Raw genomic sequence first — 12804 nt, forward strand, 5'->3', positions numbered from 1 at the left:
TGAGTGCAATTGAATGAGCTGTAGGCTTAGGTGCGGGGAGCGAAATCGATATCTTCAGGCAAAGTTGCTATACAGGAGCCAAAGAAGAGGGATGTGTGGTCCGTTGTTTGATATGCTGTGGTCTTTTGGTGGACTCAAAGACGAAGTGTCAATTTCCAGAAGTGACGCTATGGAGCCTGGAGTATTATGAGGAGCTATTTGATGAACAAAAAATATCGAAATGACTCAATGAGGATAATCCTGCCTGGAATGTATGTTATAGATCAGACAATCACACAGCAGACTTCCCTTTTATGTTGTGGTGAAGCCATTTTTATAGAAATCCATCTCAATCCGGCTGCTAGGGTGCGAAGGCTCGTGCCAGGATGACTCGTCTCGGTCTCGTGCCTTTCTGTGAGGGAGGCATGTTGTCGCTCTTTAACTGGAGAGGCAACTCGGGTGGCCTGGCGATTCGTCTTTCTCCTCGCCAACGAGTGATTGCCATCGAAGAACGTAAACTTGGTTTCGGTCAGCTGCTTACACCGGTTTAGCATGCGGAGTTGGCATCTGAGTCTGGGGCGATGAGGTCACCTCATTTCATCAACAGCTTCATTGGCTCGAAACACGCGATCACGGTTGAAGGTTTGGATGAGTGCAGTCGATGATGTGCTACCTTGACGACAATGCCCCGGTTGCTTGGGTTTTGGCAGAAGACCGCTATTTGAAGCACGATCCACACAAGTACAGACGCCGGCATCTGTTGACATTAAGTTCATTCGGTTAACAAGACATTGGGCGACCGCAACCCTGCTTTGGTCGAGGGGTCAGAACGACAAGCTTGTTCCGAATGTCACATAGCTCATGAGGAGGTGTTGGGCAGAGGCTCCCGGATACATCCCAGTCAACATATGCTCAATAGACGAAGCAAATAGTGGTAGCGAGTATTAGAGAAATGAAATGAGAAATAGAAGAAATGAAGAGACAAGCGGAGAGAATCCTAAATTTTAAAAACAAGTTAAGTTGTCTGCTCTACGGGTCGAGTAATCTTACCTTTTCCTTTTTTCCAGCTTTACGCTGCACGCGTCTTGCTCCCACGTGTCCTATTTCACTCCTTGGGTTCATTTGCTTTTCACTATTGCTTTTGAGTTTGGCGACTTGGACCATAGCAGCTCTCCACCGTTTTTAACCAAATCTCGATGGCAATTTGATTTTTGTGACGGGGAGGGCTGGGTTTCCCTTTCAGCCCGATTGTGGGTATGTAATTTAGGTTAAGGGAAACCTGTGATGAATTATCGTCCGATCTGTATATCTTGATTGAGGTACATAGCTTGAGTGTGGAGTTTGATACAAACTGCGACCGGTTTCCTCTTCCCAACTCCAACAGCCCGCCTTCGTCGCATTTACTTGACCCGATTTTGATTCATAACGTCGACCGCTTCATCATCGAAAGTAGCGCCTCCCTCTCGATTCTTACAACACTCAAAGAATGTCGCTTGCTCTATCTTTCTCTTTAGCTCAATTGACGCTTCTCGGTCAGGCTGCTCTGTTACATCCCGCGTGTCGGACCAGCTACCATGCGCGACTGCTCCGTCTGGGTCTCATACCCCTCGCATTCGGCTTACTGGCCTCATTTGCCATGCGAAGGCGTGCTCAATCAACGTCCCCACTGGATAGCGCAGCGAATATCTTTATTGGTCCAATGATCGCTGTAACCGCCCTGCGAAGTTTGATTTGGGGGACAAGTTCCAAACCATACCATCGATTGAAAGACTCCGAAGCGCGGGGTTCACTTTTGGATAAATTAGCCTTTGGACTTTCACTTCTTTCTAGTCCGAGAGGAATCGGTTGGTCTTTCGGGGTTCCTCTACAACCTGTCAATCAAACCAGAACGGACTTCTTTCGAGATACATTGAAAAGACTTTCAAGCGATTTATGCATCTTTACAAGCTCAGTCGCCATCTTAGCCATCATTGACATCAGTCCATATGCAACTACACCAATCTTTCGATATCTCATGACCTTCTTTTCCGGTACGCTTGCTTGGACCATGCTTGATAGCGCTGGATGTTTTGCCCGACTAGTAGCCCTCTTATTCGGACTTGATCTGGCCGAATATACTTTCTGGCTTGATTCTCCAATCCGATCGACGAACCTTGCAGATTTTTGGTCAAGAAGATGGCATAGCGTCTTGAAACACGTGTTTGTGGAAGGGGGAGCCAAACCGTGTGAAGCAATAGTTCAAAAGTTGTTAGGCAATGGTGTTCTCAGTCGATCAGCAGCATTAATTGGTGCTTTCACAATCTCAGGATTGATCCACGAGTTTGGTCTCTGGTTTGCTACTCAACCGGATCTTTCATTTCGAACTACGAGTTTCTTCGTGAGTCAAGGATTAGGAGTGGTACTTGAATCTACATTTTCTAAATTGACTGGCCGCCGTGTAGGTGGTTGGCTTGGTAGAATTTGGATGTTACTATGGTTGGTAGCTTGGGGTAGATTGATGATTGATTCTTGGCTAGACCAAGGTGTGGTGGATAGTAGCTTAATGAAAGCATATCTTTCAGAGCATGGATATTTTTGAATTGCTGTTTACTTTTCCCTTATTGATTGTGTTGTAAACTTTCCCTCATGGATTGTGATCGAATATCAGTCATAGAGTATTCACTTGCATAATTGTCTAAATATTTGGATGATATATAACTGGCCCACTTGGCATCTTGCTGAGATCTAGAGCACGGTATCATTCTAGGTCCAAGCATCTTATTTTTCAAGCTCACAATGGTTAGGTTAGCTTGAGGTTCAATCAGGAAACCAAGACTCTGATTAAATGGTTTCAATCTGAAAGATCTTCAGGGCCATCTTAAATTGAATCAGTTCTGTAACTACACCTACCTGTACAAAATTATGTTGCTTCTGGATTGTATCACTTTCTTTGCCTGTGATCTACAATTACAAATCAATTGGAATGCTTTAAGTCTTGTGGCATAACATTAGAAGAGCAGCATTGTGATTACATGACATTGAGAAAAGCTATATATCATTATTGCATGTATGTGTACTTTGATTAATCAGCATCAAATGGCAACCTTCACCTCCTCTAGTTTTACATTTGATGCTGATTTGTAAAACTATTGGAGGTGAATGTCACCTCCCCAAAAAGCAGTTGGTCTGGGCTCTGGACAGGTTCCTTGCTAACAGCCTTTCAAGAGCTGTGATTGCACTGCTGGCAAAGGTACCTTTGATATTGATTCCCTTGGATTGAAAGAGCCAAGGTATCCTTGGACACAGCTTCCAAGTAATTGATCCAAGGCAATCTTTAGGGTCAAGGAAAGCCTTGGATCAATTTATTGGACACACAGTCCAAAAATACCTTGGATTTCCAATGCAAGACATTTTTGTTGGCAATACTAGGTCAAGAATGGATGGGTGGGATGCAAGTTGGATGATTGGAAGATCACCAGGTTTAGCTGTCTTTGCATGCCATAAGGTCAGGAGTGCTACCTTCTTCTCACCAACTCCTTCAACATTTAGATTGCCCAAGGTTAACATCCACTAGTGATTTTTCTGACACACATCATTCCCCAGAAGGCCACTAGCACAGCTGTCACAATCATCTCCTCAACATCAGTTCTTCTGGCAAAGTCACACACAAGACCAATGGCTCTTGTAACATGATGGGGATTTTTTCGCTTTTATGATCCTCTGATCCCACATTGTTTGTGCCTAGAGTGATCTGGTCTTTGGATATTTCTGTTGCCCATATGAAGGCATTGAGTACTTTTTGATCTAGATTGGGATGAGTGAGTTTGGTTGCCATCTTCCACGTATGTAAACCCACTAGGTACTTCACAATTGTCTTAAATTTGATGAGTTTTTGTGCTGATGTTTCTTTCTCAATTTTGAAATGACCTGCCCATGCTATGAAACTGTAGATGTTGACTGATCTTACCAGGATAGCATTCTCACAATTTTTCCCTTGGTGTTTGATATACTCCTTGAGATTTGCCACTGCGCTCATGTATCCTTGAAAAGGTGACATTTCCCAAGCTCCCCCACTGTATGGCCCTCCATCTTCCTAGTTTTAGTATACTCAATTCCATTTACCACTTGTTCAAAGCTGGTTCTTCCCCTGTTTGTGTTAGGTTTTGACATTGCAATACTGTGAAATGTTAAACGGAAAAGATTAGGTGATATTTTGATTTGTAAACAACCAGAGCATTCTCTACCTGCTCTATACCTCTGGACAAGGATTTAGTGTTTTTGCCTAGTGAGTCTAGTTGCTTTTCTTCTAAGTTGCAATATAATTCCACCAATCTCCTTTGTATGATCCTTCATTCCTTATTTACTGCTACATGTTTTGATTGGAAGTTTCAAAATACCCCCTCTGTGGTGGTGTCCATCAGGTACACTTGCTGTCTCCCTTTCGTGTTGTGATTATTTGCAACCATTTCAAGGCCTAGCCGTACTGCAATGTTTAAAGTCAAGGCAATGTTGGGCTTCAAATCCAATGCCTCTGTGACATTCCAGTCTTTCTTCAGTTTCCGCTGGACCCGGTTGATTGCTAGAAGGAGGCCCATTCCAATAGTAATCACAGCATCTCCCAGCTACCAACCACAATGTCTGTTTTGGTGCAGCACATCAACACACACCATAGATGTCAGCCCTGAGCCCTGATTACACGACCACGGGCTAACAGTAACATATTATATTATTGTATAAATCCATAAGTACATCTCACGGCTCAGTGTCAAGAGGCACATAAACACATGTACATAATGTATTAAATATGTAGCAAACCTAACCCAAGCGCCAACCACAAGTGAGACAAGAATCACACGCCAACCACAAGTTGACGCTTGGCCTGTGAATATATAAACCCCCCTTCTTCCCTTGATTCATCCACCATCTTTTACACACCACAACATCAGAATCACATTATACTTGAAATCCTATATAGAGGATCCTCGAGTACGTGATTAGTTGTGTAGTCTAAAGACCAAGCTTGAGCATCACGGGTTCTATTGCTGAGCACCCCGGTATTGATTTCTACGAGCCTTGGGCCATTGTATTCTCTAGAAATAAACCGTAAAGCAGCAAAGCTTCCTCCCTTATACGGAGTCTAAAGTAGCCTTCAGGATCTTTGGTTCACCAAAGTGTAAAGCCTGCCCCTCGCAGTCTCACGATGTTAGAGCTTACTAGCTCTTTACCGCCCTTAATCTCTTTATCTCTCCCTCAAATCCTCTTCTTAGAGGTCAACTAGCTGTAGTCTTCACTTGGGTGTACCACGTGAAGACCACACTTTACTTCCCTTATCACCTTCTTAGTGAAGAGTACGCCTAACAGACGCGCACTCCTCACAACTTGGGGGCCTCATCCGTGTTTTGTTCCTCAATCATCCTAGAAGATAAGACCAATTATCTCTATTCTAATCATCTATTTTCTTTCCCAATAATACAAAAGTCAAATAAAAAAATTAGGATTCTTTTTCATCCTGATTTGATTAATATCAGTAGTGCGCATCACCATTAGATTGCAGGATTGTGATTTTATTCATTTAAGATCACAATTTTCTCCTCTGTTTGTTTTGTTGAGATCACATTCCTCAGAAAAAAGGAGGTGACCTTTTTTTTGTTTTTATTTAGCTCTTCTTTTCAAATTCAAATTTTAAATTACTTCACACCCCATTTTGGGTTTGAGTAACAAGTGTAATATCCACAAATTACATTTAGTGATTGTTCCATAAAGAAAGTAGTACACAACCACATATAGATAATTCTATATCACTGTACTTAAGGAGTCTGCAGAAAGTCACAATAACAGTGTGATCTGAATTACATTTCTTACCACGCTAAAATATTGAAAAACACGTGTGATAATTTACATACGCCAGTAAAAGCACTTATTGTGTGAAGTACACACACGAAGGTTTTTCGAGTTAGACATATAGAACTGTCATAGATTGACAGGTAGTCCACCTGTCAAATAGGTGAGCTTTTCATTAAGAACCGGGTAGTTTACCTGCTTCAGGTTGCAGACTTAGAGCATCCACAACGGTCCACCTACTTTGCGAGCCCTGGAACAGACCCCCGATCCTGATTTTGTGGATGTAGGGGGTCAAAAAAACAGGTGTCCACAGCGGTGCACTTGAAGTCAGGGGCCAGAACTCGATTGAGTGATATGGTATGCTTGTACCATATCATCTTGTTTCGAGTGCGGTTTGAGACGTGACTATATCGGTCACGTGGAAGCAGTGGCACGTGATATTGGGAGCTCCTATAGACCTCGCAGATGTGGGGGGTCCGGATGGAAATCTGGAGGCCCCCGACGTCTCACCCCCGATTGTGCGAGCTCCGTTGGAGCGTTTTTTTGCGTTTTGACCCCCTACATCGCTGGGGGCCCGCAAAGTAGGTGGACCGTTGTGGATGCTCTAACCCTTTCTCCACTCGAACACAACCCCATCGGTTGATCAACCGATACAACAACACCCAACAATAACGAGGCTGTGGAAAACTCATTATAACCACCTTTGAACTCTGAGAAAAGAAAATTGTGAAACAGTTTTAGTAAGTAAGTGTTGACTCACTAAAGTATTATTCTCTGATAATTGAAAAGCTAACAGCGAGTACTCTTCTTTTCCCACTCTTTTTGAGAGTTGTTTTTATTTTTTTGTTTTAGGGACCTTATCGCAGGCACCCTACTTTCTGATTTGAAGGTATAAAAAGCCATCAAAATTTTCAGCATTAGTCTCCCTAGGCAACTTTGATTCGTTCCACTCATATCCAATTACCTGATCTAGAAACTAAGGCTTGTTCAGTTTTATCGGATTTTATTTCATCTTGTTTTGTCATTGAAGACTTGTGTAGATCATTGATCTAATTTCATTTTTTTTCTTTATTTTTCTTCTTTTAGGTGCTTTCCTATATCGCGACAGACCAACTCTAACCAAGTACTACAATCAGAACAAGTAACAAGTCAGTTACTTGTTTTTCTATATCTGTCGACTCACGAGTTGTATACTTGATTTTTTTTTGATTCTGATTGAATTTTTTTTTACTCTTTCTTTTGTTTTAAGTGTCTTTTATAGAAAACAACCAACAGCAAGACTCTTTACAAGATTTGGTCGATCGAATTCACGATATCGACTCGGAAGCTGCCAAATATTCACCTATTAGTACTGTTCACTCACCAACTAGTACCCCAGCGATCGAAGGACACTCACGTTCTATCGACGGAAGATCCATCGTATCCGAACCTACTCCATTACCTCGTAGATACGAACCAGAGGACAGCTTCGCACCACCAGCCAGCTACATAGACGCCTACTTACAAATACCTGCTCATATTCAAATACCAGACCCAAGTAGTGAGTCGAAGCGTTTGAATTTTGTTTTGTTTATTATAAGTTTTTTTTTTTAATATATTGTTATCATGTCATCACGACCGATAACTCGTAGTGAATCACAACGACGAGCCCAAACAACAAGACCAGCAAGCGAATCCGGCAATGGTACTGGACCACGACCGACCGATCGATCAAGTGAACCGCTTGGTCACGGAAGTCGAAGTAGGACATCAACAAGAGGTAAGCCATATAGGCCTATGACCTCTACCCCTCGATCCCTTGCTGACTTGACCTTTGTAGGTCCAGTACCAGCACCCTCAAGTGCTAGTACAGCCCCAAGCGGTCCATCCGGACATCGTGTTCCAATGGAACGCCTTGAAGGCTCAGTACCAACACCACCGGCGCTCCGCCCGAGATAGCGGCAGCGGAGCGATAGCGGAGCGCCCGCTCCGCCTGCACTATGGGTTTGGCCAGATAGCGGGTCCTGACCCCTGCTATAGCTATGGCCCCGCCCCCTATTGACATAGCGGTTTGGACTTCCGCAGTCCATAGCGCAATTCCGCAGCGCTATGTGGTGACACAGCGCCCACGAGCGCCTGGCGCCCCGGGGCCCCATAGCGACCCATAGCGCACAGAGTGTCTCATCATTCATGGAGGACTTGGTTCAATCATCCACCTAAAAATCTCATAACTAAACAACAGTGAACCCGACGAATACACCATCCAATTTGAATTGTCCATCACCTCAAAAGGGACCCTCACTATCAACACCCACAAACCCACCGATATCTCTGCCAGATACGAATGAAAGCCCATCACCAACCCATTGATTCCAAGGATTCCAACACAAACTCTCACAAGGCGGGACAGAAAACAATCCGGATCCGACCCTATTTGTTCCACCAAGATTGATAGTAGAAGTATAACCGATAGAAGAATTGGTTGGGACCTTTGAATTTGATCATTTCTTAGATTAAATGTGTTGGGGACAATCTGAACCAATTGCACAATAATCAAGATCGATTTTGAAGGTTCTAATAAACAAAGTTCAATTGAAAATGGATTATCTAATATTACTTGCCAAGTTAGAGTAGTTAATCATTTTCTAGATGTAAGTTTGTGATTTGATTTGATTTGATTGAAATTCATAGAAATCAAAATAAAACTTCAATGTATCATCTTGACTAACTCAATTGGTTTTTCAGATTGTGAACTTTTCTTCTTTCTTTCGAATGTTGAAAAAATTGATTAGTATTAAGATGAGAGAGATCAAAGGAGGTCCTTGGGATCCAAGAATATGTAGTGACGGAGAGTTCGATCATGCAATAGAAGCCATGGAAAGACGTATGATGAACAGAGCATGGCATCTGTAAGTAACTTCCATCAAATCTCTTCCCCGACAAAGCTGATTTGGTCTCCTAAATATAGAACATATACACCATCCTTACAGAATGATATCCGACCATCAGTCACAGTCGATTTAGAAAGAGATGAAGGTTTAAGTCAAAAGTTCAATTTGTTTATTGGATAAACGATTTACATTTAGATTTGAGATTAGAAAGGATGATTCAGATGGGTTTTCAGAATTTGCTAACACTGAATTACTTAAAATCAACAATTATAACGCACCAAGAGATAAGATGATCTGTATTTTAAATTGTAGTAAAGTTATCTTTGGTATGTTTGTTTTTTTCAATTTCTTTTTTGGGGGTAATTTGGATCCTATTTTTTTGGTTTTTCTCTTGTTTTACAAAACCAAAAGGATTGATTAGACATGTTTCCAAAAGCGAAGAAGATCAGGTTTGAGAAATTGAAAAGGGCAGAATATGAAGCTACGCTTGATGCACTTTGTTTGATCTTTAATGAACTCAAAAGAGAAGTACTGGAAGTGGTCTTGGGCACTCATCATGGTCAATGAAGTATAGCTATTGATTTGAGTTTGGAAATGAGTCGAAAGAAGAAACATCCAGATGGTTGAGATGTGGTTTGGATGATTATGACGATGATTGAGAATGTGAAGTGTTTAGAAGATTTTTAGAATTGACTTGTTTTTTTTTCTGGATTTGAGCATCATGGATTTAGTGAAGTTTTGAAAAATAACAAAGAAATGTTATGCTTGAATTTTTGATTTTCTGGTTGATAATTGTTTGTAGTGTTTTCTTTTTGCCCATGTCAGATTGTTGAATCCCCACTCTGCCGTGCACCATCACACATGTTAGTAATGAAAAATGGGTAAAAAAACTACTCAGACCGCGCTTTTGGGCGCTAACTATCACAAGATTTTGTCATAGCGGAGCGGAGCGAGTTTAAAAGCCGCACCGCTCTTAAGTTTCATAGCGCCTCCAAAATTATAGCGGAGCAATCAGCCTTTTCTTATAGCGCCAAAACGCTCCGCTCGTGAAATTTGTGGATATAGCGCAGCGGAGCGGAGCACCGGTGGTGTTGTCAGTACGAGCGCTGGGAGGGAGCGAGAGCTCTCGGGATCGATCACCCGGACGGCAGATCGATCTGCACCAGCTCAGTCTACGAGAGCAGGAAAGTATGGAACGTACTTACCAACAAGTACCATTACCCCGAGGCTCTGATCGTCCAAGAGATTGGCAAGTGGCTTCGAGCGGGTACTCAAAGCTGGCGTCCACACTGGCTGGACCCAAACAGCTTTCAAGAGCTAACTCATCAAGAGAAAGAAGCCCGAGTGAGTCATTTCAACAAGCGCCCTCGATCCAATCATTTCCAACGCAACGTGCGTCGCCGATCGAACATCTCGGACTCAGACGCGGTGGTGAGGGCTCAAATCGCTATGGGCAAGTTCCTAGCAAAGAGAGATGGGCCCAGCAACCATCATCATCATCATTAAATACTAATGATGCTAGCCTTGTAAGTAAGTTTACATCTGTTATTGAGAATCATTTAGTGCAACCATGGACTAATTTGATTAATGATCATCTCAGTCAATTATCCAGTGAGACACACAAGGATGCTGAGGTAATCCAGTACTATCATGATTGTTTAGATACTATCAATAAGAATTGTAAGGAGTTGTATAAGCGTGTAGGCCCTGAGATAAAGGATCTTGGAAAAATTATGATTGATCTTTTAACACACTTAGAAATGCAACATGTTTCTTCTGTTCAAGAAAATGAGAATAGACACAGTGAGCTTTTAGATTTGTTGAGACTTCAAAATGTGAGCCTAGACAATCAATCAATAAGAGAACTTGGTGAAGTATTGAGTAATAAAATTGAAAGTAAGATTGATATGAGACTAGATCAGATTTTTGAGACAAAGAAAGGAATCAAGATTCCTGATAATAATGATATTGATAATATTATTGAAAGGAAACTCGAAGAGAAGCTAGATTCTCAGTTTAATAAGTTTTTTGACCGGATTAGTGAGAAGATGGAATCCGGCATCAGTAACACTGATTTGGTCGAGCAAAACCTGCAATCAGAAAAAATCTTACACTCCAGATTAGATATTTTGGAACAGTACCTGAAAGAAATGAATGAAGATGGAAAGATTCAGTGAGAAAAAATTCTCACGGAGGTATTGATAATTAAAAATAGTGTTAAGTCAATCCCGAAAGGAGAGAGATTTACCGACAACAGTCCCGTAAAATTAGATTCAGGAAGAACTAGCCTCCTGAAAAGAGACGTAGAAGGCAATAGTGAACCAGCAGGGACCTCTCAAGAATATAATGTGCAACAAATGCTTAGTGGGATCAAAGAACAGATTTACGCACTTGAGCAGAGTAATCACAAACAAAATTTGCCGGCTAAACAAGACAGTGAATCAGCAGAGTATCAAGCGAGCTTGAAGAAAGACCTGCGGAAAGAATACCCGCAGCCTAAAGATTGGCCCACCTTTGACGGTGAAGGGGAATACAACCACCAGGAATTCATTGACTGGGTAGATAGAATGTCAAGTAAGCTGCGCATGCCCGATGAGCTTATTATTGCAAAATTAGGGATTGTATTCCAAGGAGTAGCCAGACAATGGTTTATAGACTTCTCAAAAGAGGATGATTTACAAACATGGGCAGAATGGAAGATTGCCATTCAAGAAAGGTTTGGAAACCAAGCTTGGAAGAACCGCATGCAAAAATTGTATTTGTCTGATACATTTGTACTTAGACCAAATACAGATTGTGTCAAATGGGCAAGTAAGCAGAAACAACGAGTTCAAGCTTTCCAACCTAATATTACACAAGAAGAGCTTGTTGAGAAAATTACATGGCAACTACCAGGCACCATACGTATATGGGTCAGTAGTAAAATGCGAGAGCCGGCAAGATGGACAGATTTCTTGCTAGTATTTGAAGATATATGTAGGAACATGTTGGATAGAAGGACTAATCAACAAACTAACCCAAGGAGGATTTTTGCGCCAAGACAAGCTGAGCCAGCTGTTGCTTCAGGTAGTAAGGACAGACCCGTACCAAGCAATATAGAAAAACGGAATAATAAGGCTTGTCATGGTTGCGGAAGCACGGATCCAACACATGTGTGGAAAACCTGTAAAGGTAAAAGTAAGGCTGTGAACCAAGTCGAGATGGAAGAAACTAATGACCAAGACGTAGAGCCGGTCAGTATGGACTTTGTCGAATATGCAGAATCTGAAGAGGAGGATCTGTTTGGCAAGAAAGAAGAAGGTTTAGTTGATGTCATTGAGAGCAACTTTTGCACAGATGTGGACATTGAGCAGCTTCAAGCAGATGCTGATGTGCCAACACTAGGGCATAGTAAAGATGGTGTACAACATATCACTGACGCAAAACTGTTGAAATCAAAGCCGTCTTTGGGAAAAGCGCATACGCTAGGATTTCATAGTCTTACCCGAGTAATTGTGGAAGGAACTGATGCAGAGATGCTACTTGACAGTGGAGCATCTTGCTCAGTGGTGGGGAGTTCATATTTGACAACTATTGTCCCCAAATGGAGGCTCAAATTGATGCCTTGTAATGATAACATGAAATTTTCGGGTTGTGGCGGAAGTTTATTTCCTTTAGGTGTTATCAATCTGAAAGCAGTTTTTCCGCATAAGCAAGGTGGTGTGAGAATAGATGCAGAGTTTGTAGTAATGGAAAATTCTCATACAAAGTACTTTATACTAGGGGATGACTACCTAGGAGCGTACGGCATTGACATTTTTCACAGTCGAGAAAAATACTTTACAATAGGTAATGATGTAAGGAAGAAGAAATTTGCGTTACCACTTCAGAGACCAATCTTATCTGGCCTTAGAGTGAGTCATGATCAGCCAGAAGTTGAACAGGTAGCATCAAACCCCGTGCTGAAACAGAAAATTGAAGAGGGTTTGAAAGAAGCAACATTCTGTCCAAAACTGAGTGACGCACAAAGAAATAAATTTGTTGAGTTCATCATCCAACATGCAGAAGAGTTTGGTTTAGGGAATTCACCATTGGGTGAAATTAAGAATCATCTGGTACATATACAACTCAATATTGATAAGCCATATCCTCCTAT

General features: G+C 41.9%; 2 protein-coding genes across 2 annotated transcripts; both read left to right on the forward strand.

The window, feature by feature from the left end:
* Nucleotides 1-365: 365 nt before the first annotated feature.
* Nucleotides 366-2698, forward strand: MELLADRAFT_115338 (uncharacterized protein; the record flags this gene model as incomplete). Its single annotated transcript, XM_007405468.1, has 2 exons — nt 366-507; nt 1494-2698. 2 exons carry the CDS (start codon nt 366-368, stop codon nt 2555-2557), a joined length of 1206 nt encoding a protein of 401 aa, XP_007405530.1.
* Nucleotides 2699-8550: 5852 nt separating this feature from the next.
* MELLADRAFT_92317 (uncharacterized protein) lies at nt 8551-9236 on the forward strand (the record flags this gene model as incomplete). Its single annotated transcript, XM_007405469.1, has 3 exons — nt 8551-8687; nt 8829-8995; nt 9091-9236. The coding sequence occupies 3 exons, from the start codon at nt 8551-8553 to the stop codon at nt 9234-9236; spliced, it is 450 nt and encodes a 149-aa protein (XP_007405531.1).
* Between the last annotated feature and the right edge of the window lie 3568 nt (nt 9237-12804).

The sequence above is a fragment of the Melampsora larici-populina genome, assembly GCF_000204055.1.
Source record: "Melampsora larici-populina 98AG31 unplaced genomic scaffold MELLAscaffold_4, whole genome shotgun sequence".
Taxonomy (NCBI): domain Eukaryota; kingdom Fungi; phylum Basidiomycota; class Pucciniomycetes; order Pucciniales; family Melampsoraceae; genus Melampsora; species Melampsora laricis-populina.